The sequence below is a fragment of the Ovis canadensis genome, chromosome 11 (genome assembly GCF_042477335.2).
Source record: "Ovis canadensis isolate MfBH-ARS-UI-01 breed Bighorn chromosome 11, ARS-UI_OviCan_v2, whole genome shotgun sequence".
Lineage (NCBI taxonomy): Eukaryota > Metazoa > Chordata > Mammalia > Artiodactyla > Bovidae > Ovis > Ovis canadensis.
The window spans coordinates 25,910,813-25,936,214 of NC_091255.1; the positions used below are offsets into that span (position 1 = coordinate 25,910,813).

The following is a 25,402-nucleotide window of genomic DNA, read 5'->3' on the forward strand; positions in this document are numbered from 1 at the left end:
ACACAGTTGTTAGGTCAAGTTGCCCATCATATTATTGTCCAGTGTTTCCGCATTCTTACAATTACTTTGTTTTTTTCAGTGCCGAAATGTGATAAAACCTACTGTAATTCTGAATTTGCCTACTTCTTAATATGCCTTCCATTTTTGCTTTAAATATTTTTTGAATTTATTAAGCTTATTCAAGTTAGAATTATTATATCTTCCTAGCATTTGAGTCACTTATCACTATGAAATCTTTATTTCTGTATTGATTTTTGCCTTAAAGTCACTTTTGCAGAAATAAAATAGTTAAAACTAGCTCTTTTGACTAGGGTTTGCATGGTCTGTCCTTAAAACTTTCAGTCTTTGCATGACTTTATGCTTCAGGTATGACTCATAAGTAGCATACAGAGTTAGTTTTGGCTTTTTAGTCATTCTAGCCATCTTTGTCCTTTGAATAAATCATTTATTGCATTTACTCTTAACATAGCTACTGCATCTTGTTTACAAATTGACCATCTCCTTAGTGCTTTCTATTTGTCTCTTCTCTATTTCTTTTTCTGCCCTTTCTAACCTTTTTGACTGATTCCTGTGGGTGAAAGGTAAGCAAAATTCTATTCCTTCTGCTTGATATCCTCAGTTAAATTCCTAGCTCTGTTCCTCTGTTCTGACGTGTATCAGCCATATTACTAGGCAACATCACTTAAGGTAAAAATTACCCCTATTGATAAATTCCACCTGCACTGGGAAAATGAGAAATGTCTGGTGGGAATGTCATATTTTTGGCTTCCTGAGTGTGGTGACTCATGCATGAGGCATGTCCCTTTCAAGGACCCTGAAAGCTGTATCTTTAGAGTTGCTATAAGAGATACTGAATCCTATGGGGCGTGAGGCTTTTAAACCGAGGACACTTCCTACATCTGTCTGATACAGACCTCATCTCGTTGTGCCTAAGCTATCACCTGACTGCTGTGTGGGCTGCGACATGACCTTGATTGACACTGCCTGCTGGCAAGCCATGTTCTTGTCCTTCTGAGTATACTCCTGCCAAGTGTGGGCTGTAAATCTTTTGAGTCAGAATGTTTCGTTAGACCTAGGGAGGCATCCTTTCCTTGTACCACCCCTCAACCACTAGTATCACAATGATGTTTTATTACTACGCTTATTAACTTTATTATTTTGGAAGATTTACGCCATAATACTGTTTCAGTGGTTACTCAAATTATTATGGTGTCATTTATAAAAATCTAATATTATTTGGTGCTTTTACCTCCTTCCTGGACAATGCAAGGTCCATAAAACATCTTAATTCCATTTGTCTTCCTCCCAACTTATGTGCTGTTTTAGTCATGTACTTACAAATATTTATCTCATTTATATATATATGTAAATATGTACAATATGTTCATATATAATTTTAAGTCTAAGATGATGACATCACCATCACCATTGTTACTGCTAAGTACTGTTAATATCTGTTTAAATTTCCTCATTTATCCCTTCTTTTTTGACCTTCCTCTTGGGCCATTTTTCTTCTGTTTGAATTTTCTCCTGTTGTGTATGAGGCCTGATGTTGATAAATTCCCTGTTTTTGTTTACCTGGAAATGGTTTACGTGTTTTCCTTCTTGAAGAATAGGTTTGCTAGGGTGTAAAATTCTGCACTGGCAGCCTTTCAGCATTTCAAGCATAATATTCGTTTGTCTTCTGTATTCCATAGTTTCTTTTGAGAAGTCAGCTATTAGACTGTTTGTTGCTCCTTTAGGTAATAAGTCTTTTTCCTTCTGGCTGCTCTTCTTTGGTTTTCAGAAGTCTTACTGATGTACCTAGGTGACTTTTTTTTAATCTTGCGTGCAGTTTGTAGCACTTTTTCAGTTTGTTACAGCTTGATTGATTTTCATCAGTTTTGCCAAGTCTTTGACTATTAGCTCTTCAAATAGTCCCTTCAAATAGCTCTTCTGTCCCTTTTGTCTCCTCTCCTTGGGACTCCAGTTAATTAAAGCATCTCACTGTATGTCTTCTATGCCTCTTAACCTCTCTCCTTTATTTTCTGTCTTTTTGTCTCTCCATGATCCATTCTGGGAAAATTCTTCTCACTTTCCTTCTAGTTTACCATTTTTTTCTTGAACTATTTCCAGTCTACTCTTCTACTGGTCCACTGAGTTCTTAATTTCTCCTATTGTATCTTTTAAGTCATTGGTCTTCTCTTTGGTTTGGTTCTCTTTTATAGTTCTGGTTCTTTAAAACATTCTTAATATTGCCTTTTGTCATCTTGAACGTGCTAAATATAGTTGTTTTGATATTTCTATCTGCTAATCCCAACATCTGGACCCCTGCAGATCTTTTTATTTTGTATATTGTTTTGCTGTTTCTAATTCATGTTATCTTGGCTTCTTGTATATCTGATTAACTTTTATCTTGTTCCAAACATTATATTTGCAAAACTATTTATAGAAGCAATTAGAGGGCCGTTTTTGTATATAATCTTTGTCTAGATTTCTTTTGCTCCATTTAAGCATCTGAAAGCACTGATATTCCAGAGAAACTATTCTAGTTTGAAGGACTGAAATGATTCAAAGCTGAATCGAGCACTTACATGTGCCAGAGCTGTGCCTAATATTTTATATTCTTCATTGCAATGTATCTTTATCATAGCTTCTGACTCTTTCTATTAAATTACTTCTGTTACTTTTAATCATGTTTCTGTAAATACATAAAAACTTGCTGTTTACTTGTCTCAATTACTTACACACTAGTTTTATTCCACTTCTACTCTTCCTGATGAATCCTAAAATATAATAATACAAAAATGTAGCTGAATGCCTGAGAACTTCCAAGCTTAAATTGAAAGGAAAGGAAGAATTTTTCACAAGTCTATGCCTGAGAAATTAGAGTCACAAAGCTTAATTTGACACAGTTAACACTAATTACATGTTAGTCATAGTGTCTTTTTTTTTAATTTATTTATTTTTAATTGGAGGATAATTGCCTTACAGTATTGTGTTGGTTTCTGCCATACGTCAACATGAGTCAGCCATAGGTATACCTATGTCCCCTCCCTCCTGAACCTCCCTCTCACCTCCCTCCCCATCCCACCCCTCTAGGTTGTCACAGAGCACCAGGTTTGAGCTCCCTGCATCATACAGCAAATTCCCACTGGCTGTCTCTTTTACATATGGTGATGTGTATGTTTCCATGCTCCTCTCTCAATTTGTCCCACCCTCTCCTTCCCCTACTGTGTCCATAAGTCTGTCTGTCTGTGTCTCCAACTCCTGCCTTGCAAAGAGGCTCATCAGTACCATCTTTCTAGATTCCATATATATGCATTGAAAGAAAGTGAAAGTGAAGTCTCTCAGTCCTGTCCAACTCTTTGCGACCCTGTGGACTATAGACTGTAGCCTACCAGGCTCCTCCATCCATGGAATTCTCCAGGCAAGAATACTGGAGTGGGTTGCCATTTCCTTCTCCAGGGGATCTTCCCGACCCAGGGATCGAACCCAGGTCTCCCGCATTGGAGGCAGACGCTTTAACCTCTGAGCCACTAGGGAAGCTATATATGCATTAATATATGATATTTGTTTTTCTCTTTCTGACTTACTTCACTTAGTGTAATAGGCTCTAGGTTCATCCACCTCATTAGAACTGACTCAAATGCGTTCCTTTTCATGTTAGTGTCTTTAGTCCGAGATTTTTCTCCAGTGAAGCTTACCGTTTGCCGGTTTCTTTCTTTAGGAACCATATTACGTACGTTGCATCAAACCCAACGACATGAAATCCCCACAGATCTTTGATGATGAACGCTGCCGGCATCAAGTAGAGTATCTTGGACTCCTAGAAAACGTGAGGGTTCGTCGGGCAGGCTTTGCCTTCCGCCAGACCTACGAGAAGTTTCTTCACAGGTGAGAACAGATGAAACAAAGAAACCCAATAGCACACTGAGACTTATGGAGTCCTCCCTATGTTAAACAACGCATCAGCTCACATCAGGCAGTCTAAATATTTGTTGAATGGACAGAATAGTTGAGGAAACTACAGATATGAAAGACTTTCCTAGAATTAGCAGGAAACCCCTTGAGTTTGTGGCTTATGGACCATGAGGAAAAAATGAATTCTTCATTGGGAAAATATAAGCATGTAGTATAAGAGAAAAAACAAGGATTTAAAGTCACAGGTGGGTTGGAATCCTGGCTATACCACACGTTTGTTGCATGACCTGGAGCTAGAAATTTAACTTCTTTGTTTCTGCATTTGGAAAATGAGTATAGTAATGCTACCTTATAAGGCTTTTGTTGTGAGAATTAAATTAACCAAAGTGAAAAGCCTAGGTGCCTGGCACATAGTAGATGTTCAGTTAATGCTGCTTATCATTACTGATATTAGTATCTATAATAATAAAAAGGAGACTAAGTAGATCATCATGGAGGCCCTAAAATTAGTCTCCCTGATTGAATCCTGGCTTTGACCAGGATTTTTGACCTTGGGAAAATCATATAACTTTCCATTTGCCTCTGTTTCCTATGTGTAGAATGGAGAAAATTAATTTTTAAAATGGGAATAATAATAGTCATTACTTGGTAAGGCTGCTGGGGGTGAAATGAGATAAAATAAAATACCTAGAATGGGAACCTGGCATATAGTAATCACTCAATATAAGGTGTCATTGCTATTGTTATTTATTATTGGTAACAATAATGCTCATTGATGCCTGGGATCTTAAAATAGTGTTTTAAATCCCATCCTTTCATTTATTTTAAAATATTTATTCAACATTTCCTATGTTGTAGACTACAGATTTCACAAAAATATGAGTGAATAAAGAAACACATAAAATATTGGTTGGTGAGGAGTCTCTAAGTAGACAGTAATGGATGTAAGGAGTCAGCCATACTCCTTAGTCAAAGAAAAAGAGCAGGTAAAGCAGAGGAAACTGGAGAAAAGTCTCTCTTGCAGAAATAAGTGTTGTGTTTTAGGGACCAAACATCATCCTGTGTGGTTGGAGGATGCTGAGCAACAGGGCAGTGGTTGAGATCAGAGAGATAGACGGGGGCCAGATCATGTTACATGTTGTCATCCAGACTAAACAGTTTAGATTTTGGCCAAGCGTGGTAGAAAACCATTGGTGGATTTTATGCAGAGAGCCACACAATCTTATGGATGTTTTAAGAGATCACTATGGCTGCTGTGTGAATAGGAAGCAGGGAGACATTTAGAGATGCTATTGTAGGAATCCAGGAGAGGCGGCTCAATGAGAGTGCCCTGAACAAGGAATTACTGTAGATCCAAGAGTAGTGGACTGATTCAGGATAAGTTTGGGGGGAAAGTGGACAAGACTTGCCAATGGATTGACTCAGTGAGAGAGGAGTAGAGAAGGATGGAGGGTAACATGTAGATTTTGGCTTGAGCATCTGGATAAGCATAGTACCATTTTCTGAGATAAGAAAGATTGGGGAAGAGAAGTTTGAAGAGGGGGGCACAGAACTAGGGCAAAGATGGAATCAAGATTTGTCTCTTGAATATGTTAGGTTTGAAATGGCTTCTAAATGCCTAGGTAGAAATACAAAATAATCTACTAGACATATAAATCTGGAGTTCTGTGAAGACTTCCAGGCTGGAAATAGAAAGTTTGGAGTTACTGATACATACATTATATATAAAGTCTTGGGACTTGATAGAAAAGAAGGCCCATGCCAACATTTAGGTTTGTGGTCTGACATGAAAGAACCAGCAAAGAGAAGAGAAGAAGTGACCAACAAAAGAGAAGAAATACCAGAAGAGGGTTAGGTCACGGAAGCCAAGAGAAGATGGCATTTCAAGACGAAAAGTACAATTATGTCAAATATTACTATGCCATCAAGTAAGAGAATAGCAGAAGCTTAACCATTAGACCAGGCAGCACAGAAGTCAGAGGAGAAAGAGCTGGTCAGAGCCCCATTTGAGCAGGATGGGAAAGTGAAGTGAGGAGTTGGATGTCCACGGATGTGTGTTGTGAATGAGAACAGAGAAAAATGGAAGCAGCAGCCAGAGTGGAATGTGAAGTCAAGGAGACTCTAGAAAATGTTCAAAATGCAGGTGGCGATGATTCAGAACAGAGAGAGAAACCAGCCACGCAGAAGGGAGGGCCATAACTGAAATAATAACCTCCTTGAGAAGGCAAGGAATGAAATCCCAGCACAAGTGGAAGGTTGGTCAGCTTTAGATGGGAGCAGGGATCCTTCTCCCCTAGCAACAGGACGAAAGGCAGAGAATATGAAAACCAAGGCAGGAAGCCTCAAAGGCCAACTGATGTACAAATGAAAGTGTTCCTATCTGATTGCTTCTATTTCTTCTTGAAGTATGAGGCAAGGTCGTGAGCCTGAGAGTAAGGATCAAGAGAGGTGGTGAAGGAGGTTGACAAGGAAACAGAAATACTCATTTTAGAGAGTGGGAGAGCTTTCCCACTGTCTCCCAGTGGTTTTGCTACCAGGAAGACCTGAGCACCCATTTGAGGCTTGAGATCGTAAGTGTATAGTGAGACCCTGCCCCCCCACCCAGCATCAGCTTTTGTTCTCCACCAGTGTTCAGCTACTTGTGTGCAGAAGTGAAAGAGATTCACGCTAATTGGAGACTCTTGGAATGAATCAAACTTCATAGCAGAATAGCCTAGAAAAATGAGACAATTTTCTATTGTTCAGAAAGTCATGCTCAAAACTGATCATTTTCTTTATTGAGATCATGCTGTTCTTTAAATTTGGTTTTTCTTTTTTATTGAGGCTCTAGAGTAGGAATGTGTTCATTCTGTCTTGATTTCAGTGTCAAATGATGTTAATAGGAAGATTACTCATCCCTTGTCATTACTCAGAATTCTAGCAAGTACTCGATGGTAGTATTTATTTTTGTGTTGTCACCTATTGAAGATCAGCAGAAGTCAGGTATTAGAAAGACAGGGTGGGAATGGGCAGCTATAGGATGGGGCTGAACCGAAAGAATTATTTATCTAAAATGTATATTTATCTAACTAAAAAATATCATGAGACAAAGAGGAAGCCATGGAGCATAGTTGAAGTAAGAGAATAAGCAAGCTTGATTTGGCGGGGACAAGGAATTTTGCAAGTGCAGATCCTTACTCACTTATAGTCTGTTGCTGTACTTATTTTACTTTCAACTCAAGATGCTTGGTGTGTTTTTTTGGCAAAGAAGACATGCTACAAGGATTGGATTATGTTTTCTAATACTCATGTAAAAATAGAAAAGGTTCAAAAGAACCTATGAATTTCAGATATGATAGTCTTAGGAGTACAATCTTAAATCTCCCATTCCCACTCCAGAACATCCCCCAGTGATATAAAATATGTGTATTTAAAGCCAAGTAAATGCACAGCCACACTATGAAATCAAAGGAGGGATGCTCAGTGAGCCTTAAAGATGTGAATCACTCCTAAATATGATATGAGGCAGACATGCAGACCCAGAAGCATGCTGAGGTCACAGATTTAAGGAAAGACTGCCTTGTGAGGCTTCAGCTGGCATTCAGGAGACATCTCAGCTACAGTCTGGAGTTTATCCCAGCTGCAGCACTGAGAGGTTGCTGTAATGGCCAGGACAAATAACCACCTGAGCAACTGCAAGGGAGACATTATAGGTATATTGGCCAAGATTCAGGAAGCAAAAGTAGCCACCTTACAAGAGGCCAACAAAGGCCAAGACGTGCATGTAGGAAGAAGGATTCTAGGGTAGGAGATGAGATAACAATCAAACATCTGAGAAAGAACAGACCAATGAGAAAGAACCAGTAAGCTCAACAAATGCAAAACCTCAGCCCCAAGGAACTAGAGCAAGGAGCAGAAGACCTTGGAAAAAGCCTATTCATATTCTCAGAGAGATAAAGGAGAGAATTTTGGTCCTAAAGTAGAAATATGAAGTTCAAAACAAGAGCAGGTTGTTGTTCAAAAGAAACAATTAGGGATTTGGAAAATGAAAACCAAATTAAGCACAGTTGGAGTGAATTGTCCATCGATAGAATGAGCCAGCAATTTATAGTGTCATCATACAATGGTTACAAGTCAGCATTAAAGAGAATGAACAGGGACTTCCCTGGTGGTCCAGTGGTTAAGACTCCACTCTTCCAATGCAGGGGGCGTGGGTTCAATCCCTGGTCAGGGAACTAAGATCCCACATGCCATGTGGTGTGGCCAAAAAAAAAAAAAAAGAGAGATAATGAACAGCTGATACTACAACAGCAGCATGGATGAATAAAACATTATGTGAAAAGGCGTCACCAGAGAGTACATACTTTATGCTGCTATTTATATGAAGCTCATAAACAGGAAAAAATCAGAGCAGTGCTTTGCTTTCGGTTGAGAGTTGGCTGGAAAGGGGGAAAGGTAGTGGGGGAGCTCTTTGTGATTGTGTAGGTGATCTTCATCTTGGTGGACATGTCAGTTTCATGAGTGTATACACATTCTTCAAAACTTACTGAATTGTGTATTTAAATGTGTGCATTTCACTATACATAAACTTTACCATAATTAAAAAAATTTTTTTTTCAAACTCAGTTCAGTTCAGTTCAGTCGCTCAGTTGTGTCCGACTCTTTGCGACCCCATGAATTGCAGCACACCAGCCTCCCTGTCCATCACCAACTCCTGGAGTTCACTCAGACTCACGTCCATCGAGTCAGTGATGCCATCCAGCCATCTCATCCTCTGTCGTCCCCTTCTCTTCCTGCCCCCAATCCACTAAACTTCTTTTAAATGAGTTAGTGAGCTAGAAGATCGAGCTAGAATATCAAGCTGAAGACTTCTCCCAGACCTCATCACAGAGAAAAAGAGATGGAACGTTCTAAAGAAAGGTCACACCAAGTGTAAGTTTGATCCAGGAGGGCCAAAAACCATTTAGCAGGAGCACTAGAAGGAAAGAAGAGTCCAGGGGTCAGATTGAAAGAATACACCAAGTGTAAAACATATGAATTATTTAAATGAACTTACGTTATGTTCACTTTCAGAACTCTAGGCATAATGAAAAATGCTTAGATTTCCCAAGAAGAAAGGCAAACTACCTATGAGGAAATGAGACTCATACTGTCATCAGACTTCTCATTAGCAACATTTAATGTAAACAGACAAAGGAGCACTATCTTCACGGTGAAAGGGAATGAAGTTTACACTTAGCATTTTATTCCATGCCAAGTTCAAGAGTGTGGGTAGGGAACTTCCCTGGTGGTCCAGTGGTAAAGAGTCTGCCTGCCAATGCAAGGGACACAGGTTCCATCCCCGGTTCGGGAAGATTGTATATGCTGTGAGGCAACTAAGCCTGTGCCCCACAGCAAGAGAAGCCACCACCATGAGAAGCCCGAGCATTGCAACTGGGGAGTAGACCCCACTCGCTGCAGCTGGAGAAAACCCACCTGCAGCAGTGAAGACCCAGCACAGACCAAAAAAAAACAGTGTGGGCAGAATGAAAACAAAATAAATTTCCTGACATATATAAGTTCAGAAAGTTTACTATCCCTAGACTCCTCTGAAAAATCTTCGAAAGGGTATACTCTAGCAAAAAGGAACATAAGTGTAGAAGGGAAATGTGGAGTGCAAAAAGCCAACATTGAACAAATAAGTCAGTAAAACTTCTTGTGACATCTATACAAGTGGTTTCCATTGTAACGGGGCGGGGGTGGGGAAGGATATCAGTAGTAATCATTTGCAACAAAAATTAAAGTGGGAATGAGGAATATAGAGAAGTAAAGACTTGTACTGTTTATGGAAAGGATAGAAATGTTAATTAACAAGACAAGGGAAAGAATGTATTTTCATATAAATATAATATTTACATATACTGATTGAACTGATGAACAGTGCTGTAAGGGGTAGGATGGAAAGTGTGTAGGACACTAGACGAATGTTTTCAGTCTTGGTGGGAGAATAAGTAACATTTCCACAGTGAGTCTGTGTTTTTAGATTCTGCAGATTTATTTTGTAAGCTAGCTTTGAGCCTAGACTTCTAATTGTCACTTTCATTCTTTTATCAAAAGAGAGAGAGAAGGATTTTAAAGGTACTGATAACCTTAGAAGCTGCTAAAGTCTTCCAGGGAGGTTAAAAACTAGTTGTCAGAAAGCAGATGAGTTCAGCTTTTTAATTTGCAAGTTCAGGATGCTGGTTTGCTGGAGAACTGGGGTTGTGCCCTTAACCATGGGAAAGAGAGGAAGGGCACCGTTACCCTGACGTGTTACCTGAGCAATGTGGCTGTACGATTTCTTCTAGCTCCTGCAGAATGCCTAAAACTTTCAACACACACCATTGCTGCCTGTTGACTCTTATTCTAGTTTCATAATTAACTTGCAAGCTTTCGAGTTTTATTTCCTTTTCTCATGTGATATCGCACATCATTACCTCTCTCTTTGTATCAGAACTCTTCCGTTTCTGTCTCTATCTGGCAAGTGACTAGACTTTTAAATGTATTTTCTTCCATTCTTTTATTCAACACATCTCTCTCTCCTCACTGTGTGGCAGACAACATGGTAGGCACGTGGCATATAGTGAGGAACAAAACAAAATCTCCGCCTTTGTGGCACCTGTAGACTGACATTCAACAGACAGACCCGCAAATCAATATGATTACAAACTGAGATGAATGGTGTGAGGAAAAGAATGCAACTGGTTGTTTTAGGAATAATGGGGATGATGGTTGATGAAGGAAAATCAAAAAAGACTAGAACATGAGAAGTCTCCACCTTTCAAAGAGTAGCTTTTAAAAAAAAGCATTCCAGGGAACTTCCCTGACAGCCCAATGGCTAAGACTAGACCAATGCAGGGGGCCCAGATTCAATCCCTGGTTAGGGAACTAGATCCCACATGGTGCAGCAAAGAGTTCGCATGCTGCAACTAAATATTTCAAGTGCTGCAACTAAAATGGAAGATCCTGCATGTCCCAACTAAGACCTCACGCAGCCAAATAAATACATTTTTAATATGAATTTATTTATTTTAATTGGAGGTTAATTACTTTACAATATTGTATTGGTTTTGCCACACATCAACATGAATCCGCCACGAGTATACACGTGTTCCCCATCCTGGACCCCCCTTCCTCCTCCCTCCCCGTACCATCCCTCTGGGTCGTCCCAGTGCACCAGCCCCAAGCATCCAGTATCATGCATCGAACCTGGGCTGGCGACTCATTTCATATGTGATATTATTCATGTTTTAATGCCATTCTCCCAAATCATCCCACCCTCTCCCTCTCCAACAGAGTCCGAAAGACTAATCAGGATTTCCATTAAAAAAAAAAAAAAAGTATTCCAGGCAGTGGGAACAGTATATATAAAGCCTCAAAGCAAGAAAGAGGCAACCACAACACCGAGACCCTGAAGAAGGCCAAGGTTATTGGAGCAGAGCAATGAAAGCAGGAGGGCAGTAAAAGATAAAAATGTTGTGAGGCTTTTGGGTACTGCTCTGACTGCTGAATATGCAGAATGGATTGAAGAAGAAGTGGGAAACAGTTTAGGAGTCTGTTGTAGTGAACTTGGTGGTGGTTTCTCTCAGGATTGTGGCAGTGAAGATGAGAGTAGCTGAATTTTAAATATATTTTGGAGGTGGAATCAATAGACTCGATGATGAATGAGAAGGAATGATGGAGAAGAGCAGGAATCAAATGCAATTCCCAGGATTCTGGCTTTGGTAACCAATGACTTTGCAGTTGGAAGGACTGGAAGAGGAATTTAAAATGCCTTAAGGTGTATATTTCAACTCCTGAAAGATGATGCTGTGAAAGTGCTGCACTCAATATGCCAGCAAATTTGGACAACTCAGCAGTGGCCACAGGACTGGAAAAGGTCAGTTTTCATTCCAATCCCAAAGAAAGGCAATGCCAAAGAATGCTCAAACTAACGCACAATTGCACTCATTTCACATGCTAGTAAAGTAATGCTCAAAATTCTCCAAGCCAGGCTTCAACAAAATGTGAACCGTGAACTTCCTGATGTTCAAGCTGGTTTTAAAAAAGGCAGAGGAACCAGAAATCAAATTGCCAGCATCTGCTGGATCATCAAAAAAGCAAGAGAGTTCCAGAAAAACATCTATTTCTGCTTTATTGACTATGTCAAAGCCTTTGACTGTGTGGATCACGGTAAACTGTGGAAAATTCTTCAAGAGAGGGAATACCAGAGCACCTGACCTGCCTCTTGAGAAATCTGTATGCAGGTCAGGAAGCAACAGTTAGAACTGAACATGGAACAACAGACTGGTTCCAAATAGGAAAAGGAGTACGTCAAGGCTGTATATTGTCACCCTGCTTATTTAACTTATATGGAGAGTACATCATGAGAAACGCTGGACTGGAAGAAATACAAGCTAGAATTAAGATTGCCAGGAGAAATATCAATAACCTCAGATATGCAGATGACACCACCCTTAGGGCAGAAAGTGAAGAAGAACTAAAAAGCCTTTTGATGAAAGTGAAAGAGGAGAGTGAAAAAGTTGGCTTAAAGCTCAACATTCAGAAAACGAAGATCATGGTATCTGGTCCCATCACTTCATGGGAAATAGATGGGGAAAAAGTGGAAACAGTGTCAGACTTTATTTTTGGGGGCTCCAAAATCACAGCAGATGGTGATTGCAGCCATGAAATTAAAAGATGCTTACTCCTTGGAAGAAAAGTTATGACCAACCTAGATAGCATATTCAAAAGCAGAGACATTACTTTGCCAACTAAGGTCCGTCTAGTCAAGGCTATGGTTTTTCCAGTAGTCATGTATGGATGTGAGAGTTGGACTGTGAGGAACACTGAGCGCCAAAGAATTGATGCTTTTGAACTGTGGTGTTGGAGAAGACTCTTGAGAGTCCCTTGGACTGCAAAGAGATCCAGCCAGTCCATTCTGAAGGAGATCAGCCCTGGGATTTCTTTGGAAGGAATGATGCTAAAGCTAAAACTCCAGTACTTTGGCCACCTCATGTGAAGAGTTGACTCATTGGAAAAGACTCTGATGCTGGGAGGGATTGGGGGCAGGAGGAGAAGGGGACAACAGAGGATGAGATGGCAGGATGGCATCACTGACTCGATGGACGTGAGTCTGAGTGAACTCCGGGAGTTGGTGATGGACAGGGAGGCCTGGCGTGCTACAATTCCTGGGGTCGCAAAGAGTCGGACATGACTGAGCAACTGAACTGAACTGAACTGAAGGTGTATATAGGCACTGGATATGTGAGTGTGAAATTCAGAGTTGAGAACTGGGCTTGGGATAATAATTGCTTGAGTTGAAAAATGAAGTGGACGGAATAGATGAGATGATGTGGAGGTTGTACATAGAGAGACGAGGGCTTGATATGAGCCCTGGGGCACTCCAACATTTCGAGGTCCAGTAGTGAAGAACAGTAGCCAGAAATGAGATTGAGAAGAAATATCCAGAGACAGAAGGAATCCAGGAAGAGCATGCTGCCACGGAAGTTGAGATAGAAACTAGGAAAAGAGAGAAATATCAGGAAGGAGGAATCAGATGCCCCTTAGATACATATTATCTTAACCAGAAATGGGTAAATTCCTAGGAGGAAAATAAAGAGTCCTGGAAGGCGCAAAAGTAGCCTTGAACCAATCCTTGGTTCTTGGGTGGGACAACTGGACATCATAGACAAATTTAACGCGTGGGAACCCAAAAAAATACCCGCAAGGATTTGTTTGTTTGGTGATTGTCTTTCCCTATGCAAATTACTTCTAAAGTTCATATAGAAAAATAAACATCCAAGAATATCTAGAAAGACCTTTAAAAGGAAAAGAAAGAAAAAAGACCACTGGGTATGAAAATATAACATCTATAATTAAAACTATGTGGCACTGATGGGCAGAGAGAGCAGTGAAACAGACCAGAGAGCCTAGAAATGAATTAAAGTACATGTGAAAATTTAGCATATGATAAAATGGCGTATTAACTCAGAGGGAGAAAGACCGACTCTTTAGTAAATAATATTGGAAATAGAGTTTTTTCAGAAGTAAAGTTGGATCCATTCCATGTACCAAGATAAATTACAAGTGAATCAGAGCTCCAAATGTAAACAATGGAAACATACAAGTCCTAGAAGAACCCCTAAGTGAATTACCCTGTAATCTAAGTGTGAGGAGAACCTCTTTCACTAAGACTTAAAATTCAGATGCAATGTGTGAAAAACACACTGAATTTGACTCCATGTAAACAACTTTGCACCAAGGGTAGGGGGAAAGCACTGTGGTAGGCAGCCTTCCAAGCTGGTCCCAATGATCCCCGCTTCCTGGTATTCATGCCCGCGTACTCCTTTTCCCAGGAGAGTGGGCTGCCCCTCGTGAATTGCTTCTAGCAAAATGGAATATGGCAAAAGTGATGGAATATTGCTTGTGAGATTAGGTTACGCAAGGCTGAGACTTTGACTTCCGTCTCGCTCATGATCACCGTCACCAAGAAGCTGGTGTGTGCTAAACTAACTTATTAAGAGGCCCACATATTGAGGAACTGGTGGCTACTTGTATGTAGAATTGCAAATGATTTTTGTGTATTAACGTTACGTGTAAAACACAGCTTAGTTTTCTTTTACTGATGATAGTTTATCTGAAGATCTGGTTGATTTCCTTTGAAACGAGTCATGTTGTTCTTAAGAAATGTTTTCAAAAACCCATGATAGAGGCATCTTTGTCTTGTTTTCTGTTTGCAAAGAGAATGCTTCCAAGGTTGCCATGTTACCGATAATATTTGCTGCAAGTTTTTGGCAAACAGCTTTTATCAAATTAAGGAATACCCTTCTAACCCTGGTTTAGTAAGATTTATTATCCTAAAGGAGTATTATATTTTATTGAAGGCTTTTTCTGTGTCTCTTATGAGGCGAGTGAAATTCATCTCCAGTCTGAGTTTGCTAAGAAGTTTTTCTTTTTTCCTTTCTATGAAGCATGAATTTTATTGAGTAGCTTTTCTGCATCTATTGATACCACATGGTTTTTCTCCCTTAATCTATGACCTGGTTTGGTTTTTTATTCCCCCCCCCCCATCAAGGTACAAAATGATCTCTGAATTCACCTGGCCCAACCATGACCTCCCCTCAGACAAAGAGGCTGTCAAGAAACTGGTCGAATACTGTGGCTTTCAGGATGATGTGGCTTATGGGAAGACCAAAATTTTCATTCGAACACCCCGAACGTTGTTTACCTTAGAAGAGCTCCGTGCTCAGATGCTTGTAAGGATTGTCCTCTTTCTACAAAAGGTAATCTTACATTTTCTATATGAGGATAAGGCTTTGATTTTATGTTCTTAAAAATGAGTTGAATGCTTCCTTTGATTCAAGAAATGTTCACAATGATGTATTTTTTTTTTTTGCGTCTGTGCATCTCTTAGAGTGTTTTCTGTTGCCTTTGCACATGGAAAACTTACCTGTGTGAGTTCAATTTTTTAAAATATGTTTTTACATTTATTTTTAATTGGAAGATAATTGCTTTACAGTGTTGTCTTGGTTTCTCTAGTACACAGCAACAAGAATCAATTATATCCTCCAAATGCCAAAGATATTTTGTCTTCTGATATTCGGAATCAGAGATGTCTAAAGTAGTCTGACTTTTGTCTCGTGGTTAATTGGATTGTTACCCTCATCTTAACTGCATAGAGGACTTTTTTTCTGTCTTGTCATGCGAAAGCTTGACCAACTCGTTTGAAACCAGCTGTCTCATTCGTCATGACCCGCCGCCAGCCCTTGACTGGTGTGTAATGCTGACTTAGCACTGCTCCTAAGATCAGGGTACCTGTCATCATTGATCTGCGCAGGGTCCCTTTTCATTCCATTTGCTCACTCAGATATTTATTTTTATCCCCCTTACCCATTTCCATACCTTCTGTATGAAACGTTTTAATGTGAAAATTGATACATGCATACAAAAAGAATTCATGTCCATCTGTGAGAATGGAGTATCCAGCAGGGGAAGGGCGGCTGGGTCGTTGGGCATATGTAGACCTGGCTGCTCCTCTCCAGGATGCCTGCCAGTTTGCACATCACCAGTTTGCATGTAGAGGTTCCTGTGTGCCCACATCATTTTCAGTATCATCCAGGTACCTAGATTTTGCCAGACTAATAAGTATAATGAGATCTTGCTGTTTTATTATTTTCTTCTTTCTCTGATTACCATTAAACTTGAGCATCTAATTAAATGCTTGTTTGCTTGTGGGGGTTTCCTGTAAACTGCCCATTCATACCTTTCATCCGCTTTTCTTCTGGAGTTAGTATCATTGTTGATGAGCAGGAATTCCTGGACTGTTTTAGACATTAGTCTCTCTTTCACTTCAGACATTATAAATATATTCTCCTACTGTAGGGGCTCTATTGAACTTTCTAATATGCTTTGTTGAAGAGAATCCTTAATTTTGACATAATTGAAAATCTTCAACTTTTTTTGCCTTATCATTTGTGTTTTGGAATTTTGTTTAAGAGGGCTGGCCTTGTCTCCAGGTCACAAAGGTACTCTCCTGTGTTTTCTTCTATGAACTGTATAGTTTCACCTTTCATATTTAGGCCTTTAATCCATTCAAAATCCACCTGTGTGTGTGGTTCTCTAAAGGAATCCAGTTTCATGTTCTGCTATATGATGAGCAAGTTTTCTCGGTGTCACCTACTAGGTAATCTATTCTTTCCCTGTTAATTTGTGGTGCCACTTTTATTGTGTATGAAGTTTTTATATGTACATATATATTACATGTATTGTTTCTGAGCACTCTAAAATGCTGTTCCATTTTTATATCTGCCTCTCATTACATTAACTGACACACAGTTTTTATTGTCATATGTCTTAGTATATGATAAGTCCGTCTTCTGTACTTTTTTTTCCTACTCTTTATTGAGGTTGATTATTGTATACATAGACCTTTATTCTGCAATATGAATTTTAATGTGTGTTTATTGAGTTCATGAAATTCAACAATACTGTTTATTAGGGTTGCATTGAATTTGTAGGTTAATTTGAAGGGATTAACATTTTTATAATATTAAATCATCTTAAGAGTATAGAATAGGCTTATTTACATCATGTTATTGACTTTTAGACTTAAGAGGGACCTTATGAATTCATGGTAAATTCCTAGACACTTTATTATTTTTGTAGCTGTTGGGATTCTATTACTGTGTTTTTATTAGATCTGCTATAGGGCAGTGTTGGTATAGAGAGAGAGTATTGCTCACGTGTGAGTGCTTGCATGCTCAGTGGCTAAGTCATGTCCAGTGCTTTGCGACCCCATGGTCTGTAGCCATACAGGCTCCTGTGTCCATTGGATTTGGCTTATGTTAGTTTATCTGTATCCAAAATGAAGCCTTTCTTGATTCATACTTATTGATTTTATTCATTTTTCTGGGTAAAAGATTACATCATGTGCAAATTATAAAAGTTTTTCTTCCCTCCCAATTGCCAAGATATTTCTAAGTGTTGATCTTGTTCATTTATTTTGCCTAGAACTCAGAAAAAAACTTTTGGAGTGGAATCTTAAAATTCTGTTTCATCTTAAAACAGTTTTCTTCTGTTAATTTTTTTTTAATATTGCCTTTACTCCGTTCTGTTGTCTTTCTTAAGACAGCTTGTAAATTTGCAAGTTGAAGCTCTGTTTTTTATCTGCCATAGTAAGTTATTTTCCCACATCTGTTCTGTATATATCCTGATCCTAGCTTTTGATCTTCAGTGCTTATCCAGGGGGATGGTTTGTTGTCACAGATCTGACACTTTGAGTTTCTTCTTTATACCTAGCTAAGAGATTGACCAGAATTCAGGCTTTGACTTGAAACCAGGATGACCATACCTCTCAGTCTGATTGGAACCCTCCTGGTTGATGACTGTTATCTGTTATAAATATTAGTAATAACCCTATCACTCTCAAAGTGCTATACAATAGGTCGTTACTAGTTATCTGTTTTATATAAAGTAGTGTGTATATGTCAATCCAATTTCCAAGTTTATCCCTCCCTCCCTGCTGCTGCTAAGTCGCTTCAGTCGTGTCTGACTCTCTGCGACCCCATAGACAGCAGCCCACCAGGCTCCCCCGTCCCTCCCTACCTCCTGGTAACCATAAGTTTGTTTTCTACATCTGTGACTTTGTTTCTGTTTTGTAGATAAGTTTATACCATTTTTATTGAGATTCCACCTATAAGCAATGCCAGGTTTCCCTGATGACTGAGCAGTAAAGAACCCCCCTGCAAGGCAGGAAAAGGTAAGTCGCTCAGTCGTGTCCGACTCTTTGCGACCCCATGGACTGTAGCCTACCAGGTTCCTCTGCCCGTGGGATTTTCCAGGCAAGAATACTGGAGTGGATTGCCATTTCCTTCTACCAGGAGATCAACCCAGGGATCGAACCCAGGTCTCCTGCATTGTAGGCAGACGCTTTACCATCTGAGCCACCAGGGAACACAGGTTCAATCCCTGCGTCGGGAAGATCCCCTGGAGAAAGGAAATGGCAACCCACTCCACTATTCTTGCCTGGAAAATCCTATGAACAGAGGAGACTGGCAGGCTGCAGTCCATGGAGTTGCAAAGAGTTCGACACAACTTAGCAGCTAAACAACAACAATAAGCAATGTTGTAGATTTGTCTTTATCTGAGTAACTTTACTCAGTGTGACAATCTTATGTTCATCCGTGTTGTTGCAAATGGCATTATTTCGTTCTTTTTTATGGCTGAGTAGCATTCCATTGAATCTTGTCTCTCAGAATTTTAGTTTTGCTCATCTGGTAGCTTCCTAATTAGAGGATGGTGCTGCTCCTGCTTCTAAGTCGCTTCAGTCATGTCCAATTCTGTGTGACCCCATAGACGGCAGCCCACCAGGCTCCCCTGTCCCTGGGATTCTCCAGGCAAGAACACTGGAGTGGGTTGCCATTTCCTTCTTCATTGCATGAAAGTGAAAAGTGAAAGTGAAGTCGCTCAGTCGTGTCTGACTCTTTGTGACCCCATGGACTGCAGCCCACCAGGCTCCTCCATCCATGGGATTTTCTAGGCAAGAGTACTGGAGTGGGGTGCCATATGAGATCATAGCAAAATTGATGCAGTCTCAAAGACAGTACGGGCTTCCCTTGTGGCTCAGCTGGTAAGGAATCTACTTACCAGATTGCTTCCTGCAATGCAGGAAACCTGGGTTCATTCCTGGGGCTGGGAAGATCCCCTGGAGAAGAGAACGGCTATTCACTCCAGTATTCTGGCCTGGAGAATTTCATGGACTCCATAGTCTTTGGGGTTGCAAAGAGTCAGACATAACCGAGTGACTTTCACTACTACACTACAAAGGCAGTATAGAGCAGGACAAAGGAATGAGTGGAGGAGAAAGTGTGGAGAAGAGTGAAAGAGAAAAAGGGATGCTGGAAAACCAAGAAAGGTTCCTCACGCTGTGAAATAAAATACTCAAAAGGTAGGCTAAAATGATATGTGATTGTTTCTAATTTTAAAGTGGAGTTCTAAATGGAATTGTAGGGTTAATGACCTTTTCTTTTTCATTTTAAAATAATAAATTTGGTTTTTCACTAGCAAACTGATAACTGTGTAAATACTGTACAATATATAGTGTTCTTTTATCAATAGATCGGCAGTGTTTTCTTATAGTTCCTTAAAAGAATTGGTCTGTTTTGCGTCAGTTTTGGATTTATATTTTCTTAGAAAATCATTCAGTTTCTCAAATTTAATTCAACAGAATTGAACAAAGTTGTCTCTTATGTTTCTTTTCATTTCCTTTTTCATCATTCCTTCAGATCACTCATTTTGTGTATTTGACTGATACTCACTTTTTATTATCAACTTTAGTTAGTAATGCATTTTCAAGAACCAGCTCTCTTGTTAGTACCACCATTTTCCTATTTCTAATTTACTGATTTTACTTTTTATTTTCATCAATTCCTCTTTTTTTGGAATGTAAAAAGAAGAAGCAAGCAGGAGATTCTCTTCCTCCCAGTTCTGGAGTTGGACATTTCATGCATTTTATTCTTTCACAGTTATTAATAACGGACTATGGAATTTGTTCTGAGAACCACTTTTAGTATATCTATAGGATTTCATGCATTATTATATATCTAGATTTCCTATTTCCAAGAAAAATGTTATTTAAAAAATTTTTTTAATAATTTCCAGGTGATAAATGTTTTGAGTGTATTTTTTTTTCATTTTCTGACTTTTTTGGTAATTTTTCAGTTCAGTTCAGTTTAGTCGCTCAGTCGTGTCCAGTTCTTTGCGACCCCATTGACTGCAGCACGCCAGGCCTCCCTGTCCATCACCAACACCTGGAGTTCACTCAAACTCATGTCCATCAAGTCGGTGATGCCATCCAACCATCTCATCCTCTGTCATCCCCTTCTCGTCCTGCCCCCAATCTTTCCCAGCATCAGGGTCTTTTCAAATGAGTCAGCTCTTCCCATCAGGTGGCCAAAGTATTGGAGTTTCAGCTTCAACATCAGTCCTTCCAGTGAACACTTAGGACTGATCTCCTTTAGGATGGACCGGTTGGATCTCCTTGCGGTCCAAGGGACTCTCAAGAGTCTTCTCCAACACCACAGTTCAAAAGCATCAATTCTTCGGCACTCAGCTGTCTTCACAGTTCAACTCTCACATCCATACATGACTACTGGAAAAACCATAGCCTTGACTAGATGGACCTTTGTTGGAAAAGCAATGTCTCTGCTTTTTAATATGCGGTCTAGGCTGGTCATGACTTTCCTTCCAAGGAGTAAGCGTCTTTTAATTTCATGGCTGCAGTCACCATCTGCAGTGATTGTGGAGCCCCAAAACATAAAGTCTGACACTGTTTCCACTGTTTCCCCATCTATTTCCCATGAAGTGATGGGACCAGATGCCATGATCTTCATTTTCTGAATGTTGAGCTTTAAGCCAACTTTTTCACTCTCCTCTTTCACTTTCATCAAGAGGCTTTTTAGTTCTTCTTTACTTTCTGCCATAAGGGTGATGTCATCTGCATATCTGAGGTTATTGATATTTCTCCTGGCAATCTTGATTCCAGCTTGAGCTTCCTCCAGCCCAGCATTTCTCATGATGTACTCTCCATATAAGTTAAATAAGCAGGGTGACAATATACAGCCTTGACGTACTCCTTTTCCTATTTGGAACCAGTCTGTTGTTCCATGTCCAGTTCTAACTTGCTTCCTGACCTGCATATAAGTTTCTCAAGAGGCAGGTCAGATGGTGTGGTATTCCCATCTCTTGAAGAGTTTCCCACAGTTTATTGTGATCCACACAGTCAAAGGCTTTGGCGCAGTCAATAAAGCAGAAATGATGTTTTTCTGGAACTCTCTTGCTTTTTCCATGATCCAGTGTGTGTTGGCAATTTGATCTCTGGTTCCTCTGCCTTTTCTAAAACCAGCTTGAATATCTGGAAGTTCACGGTTCACATATTGCTGAAGCCTGGCTTGGAGAATTTTGAGCATTACTTTACTAGCGTGTGAGATGAGTGCAATTGTTCGGTAGTTTGAGCATTCTTTGGCATTGCCTTCCTTTGGGATTGGAATGAAAACTGACCTTTTCCAGTCCTGTGGCCACTGCTGAGTTTTCCAAATGTGTTGGCATATTGAGTGCAGCACTTTCACAGCATCATCTTTTAGAATTTGAAATAGCTCAACTGGAATTCCGTCACCTCCGCTAGCTTTGTTTGTAGTGATGCTTCCTAAGGCCCACTTGACTTCATATTCCAGGATGTCTGGAATTAATTAATTTTTAGTTTTACTGAATTTTGATCATGATAATGTTAAACATACTATTTCTCATTTCTGGAATGTATTGCATTTGGAAGGTCTAGTGAGCAGTCACTTTTTTAATGTAGCTTGATAAAAGGTGTATTTCCTTTTTCTTTTTAATATTTTTGTTGTGAAAAATAGCAAATATTCACAAAAGTAGGAAGAGTAGTGTCCCCCTCTCTTAGCTTGAACAAGGATCAGTCCTTTACTGCTCTCATTTTATCTAGTATTTACCACATGTTTTTATGTGTTTTTGGTCTGGTGTTTTTGAAAGGAAATCTAAGTTATGTTATCATTTTGTCCTTACATACCAGTACCAGATAAGGATTTTAGTATACTATTATACTATTACTAACCGTAATTCCTACACGTTACTACAAACTAATATGTAGTTTGTGTTGCTTATTCCCAGTTGACTTAGAAATGTCTTTCTACATGTGGTTAGAGATTCGAGCTAAGGCAATTTCAAGAATGAAACATACTGATCTTTATCACATTAATTATGATTTCCAGTGATGTATCATTTCATCCTTAAAAAATGTATATTTTAAAGACTGGCCTGGTTGGTTTATTCTGTTTAGCAATTTAATATTATTTGTATGTTCTTATATTTGTTAAATTTGCATTTTACACACTCCCATTGTTGGATTATATTATAGCCCCAAACATACAAAAGATCTTGTGAAGAGTTAAAAGGGGTTCATTAAAGCATGAATATGTCATGAAAACAGCAAATTCTGAAACTGGGAATAATATCATCACTATTAATTATAAGTAATCTCAAAGATTAATATAGGTCTGAGTAGAATAATTTTGTAAATCATCCAGAGAAAAAGTGTGAATAGAATCATTATCTGAAAATTAGACTGTATGGGTGTAGTTATTCACTTGGCCCTGTTCCCTGATATATTGTTTATTGTGAAACTTTGTCAAATAGTAGCATGAAGCTGTGGGGCTCTCACATCCTTTTCAAACAAAAAGCTCACCAGCTTCTTTGAGAAACCAATCAAGTGTTTGATTTCTCAGACTAAAAGCAAAATAATTATCTCTCATGAAATTGATTACTTTTGCCCTTAAAGTGTAAAAAAAAAAAAGAAAGACACCTACTGATACAGTAGTTAATCTTTACTGGCTGACAGGCACTATTCTGAGCCCTTCATATATATTAACTGAATCTTTACAAGAACTCTGTAAATGAGTGTCTGTCACTATGTAGAGTACCTTGCTGGAAATCACACCAGTAGTGAACCTCACAGCTGGGGTTTGAACCCAGTGGTCCAGCATACACTGTCTTCTCCATGACTCACTTATACCATAGTAGCATCATTCAGTGTGCGCTCACTCCCTATAGGAAAAACAGGTCTGACTTACACTGTTGAAGAAAAGTTTGTAAAACCAGCCACAGAGATGATGATGGCATCGTGCTCAGAGAGAGAGAAGAAGGTCATTTGGCAAAATTCCTTTATTGAATGACCTGGGTAGACACCTAATGATGTCTGAGTCATTGACTCTTGGATATATGAACTAAGATATATCTTCACTACAGTGGGACTAAAACTGCTATTTCCTGTATGAATCAGCTCTTGACATATGTGTGGTAATGAAAAATGATCAGTGACTCTTTTACAGAGAATTCATGCTCCAGGAGAAGAGATTTTTGTTTGTTGTAGTAAAAGTGACTTTCAAGCCAGGAGCAGATTGGGAAAGATGCGTGTGGATGACTGTAGACAAAGCATAAGCCGAATTACAGGAAGGGAGGGGGAGGCTTTCCTGGGCGATAAGAGAGGTTGCCCCCAATGCCAGTCCACTCACTGCTTTATTCATGGGGAATATTTATGGTTGAAAATATGCTGCTTGACCATGACTAAGTATTGAAAGAAATAAAGAAAAATGTGCCCTTGATCATATGATGATATGTCTTTTCAGTAGGAGATGAAAAGAAATGGGTAGCAAGTGTCTTTTCCAACACTGTGATGTATGGTTGGGTGGGAGAAGGGCACTCATGCATTTTCAATGAGTAATAAACATGCATTTTCCCATTCATTACTAAAGAGGGATGTACAGTGAACAAGACAGGGCTTCACCGAGAGGAAGCTGACAACCCAGTCAGGAGGGTGATGTGTTAGCACTCAGACCAGTGCAGTTGAATAACAGTGACTCTATTGAGTAGGTAATGACTGCCAGGTGGGCTCAGAGACCAGCCACCTACCTGAGCTGGAAGAGGCTTTCTGGATGAAGTGAGTGAAAGTGAAAGTCGCTTAGTTGTGTCTGACTCTTTGCAACCCCATGGACTATACAGTCCATGGAATTCTCCAGGTCAGAGTACTGGAGTGGGTAGCCTTTCCCTTCTCCAGGGGATCTTCCCAACCCAGGGACTGAACCCAGGTCTCCCACGTTATCGGTGGATTCTTTACCAGCTGAGCCACAAGGGAAGCCCAAGAATACTGGAGTGGGTAACCAATCCCTTCTGGATGAAGGAGAGATGCCAAAAAGTTTGAGAACCACTCCGTCAAGTTTACATTTTACTCCAAGTCCATTTGTAGGGAAGATGGCTCTTCCTCTCTATTCCATAAACCATTTATACAGGTTGAATTCATTAGAGTTGCGTCATTGGTGTCATAGCAGTTAATTGCCACTATGGTTATTGTTTATAAACTTCCTATGGCAAAAATAGGGAGCAAGTGTTTCTACAAAAATATTCAAAAATATTCAAACAAAAATATTCAATATTGTGTTTGATAATAAATGTAGACTAGTCCTAGCCCTTGGGTTATTAATACAAAAGCTGCCCCTTCAATGTTAGAGGAAGGTTCCTAGACAGCTGGTGCCACTGACAACTGAGAGAGAGAGAAAAGGAACAGAGGCAGCAGCGTATTTGGAGGAAATTAATAGTTTGCAGCATAGTTCGAAGTGCCTCTGAGACATTCAAGTCAAGATGCCCAGCAAGTTGGATGTAAAGTCAGGGAAGAAAAGGAAGTGGCAGGTTTCAAGGAAGAAGGAATGATCAGCAGTGTCAGACACAGTTATGCAGCAAAATAAAGGGCTGCAAGCGCCCACATAATCTGGCCATTGGGAGATCACCGGTTTATTAATAACCAGAATGTCAAAAATGATTGGGGTGAAAGCAGAGCATAAGAGGAGAAGAAAAACACACCCAGTATCAGAATCCTCCAGCAAGAAAGTGTGTGTGCATGCGTGTTAAGTCGCTTCAGTCATGTCTGACTCCGCGCAGCCCTCTGGACTGTAGCCCACCTGGCTTCCGTGTCCATGGAATTCTCCAGGCAAGAATACTGGAGTGGATTGCCATGTCCTCCTCCAGGGGATCTTCCCGACCCAGGGATCAAACCCGATCTCTTACATCTCCTGCATTGGCAGGCAGGTAGTGCCAACCTGGGAAGCCCCCAGGAAAGTGTGAAAAACATTTATTGGTAAATCGTGGTCATGGAAATAGGTATGGGAAAGGATGGATGTTCTTTATGAAGAAACCAAGGAGTATTTCCTATCTGCAAGACATTTAGTAACTGATTCTTGAACGTTGAAGCATTACCCCTACGTGTGTTACTAAGCAGTGCCATTAAAATAACATTACTCAGTACAAGTCATTGATTTTTATTATTGTGAAGAAAATTTCTGTTGATTTATAATGTTGGCCAATAACTGATGCCATTTAGTATTTCAGTTCAGTTCAGCTCAGTCGCTCAGTCGTGTCCGACTCTTTGCGACCCCATGAATCGCAGCACGCCAGGCCT

The 25,402-nt window shown here is 39.7% G+C and overlaps 1 protein-coding gene across 1 annotated transcript in view; it reads left to right on the forward strand.

Annotated features, from left to right (window-relative positions):
* Positions 1-25,402, forward strand: part of MYO1D (myosin ID) — a 363,696-nt gene that overhangs the window by 155,744 nt on the left and 182,550 nt on the right. The window contains exons 15-16 of the mRNA XM_069602865.1: positions 3,710-3,876; positions 14,957-15,164. Coding sequence (XP_069458966.1) covers positions 3,710-3,876; positions 14,957-15,164 — 375 coding nt within the window. The remainder of the gene's footprint in view (positions 1-3,709; positions 3,877-14,956; positions 15,165-25,402) is intronic.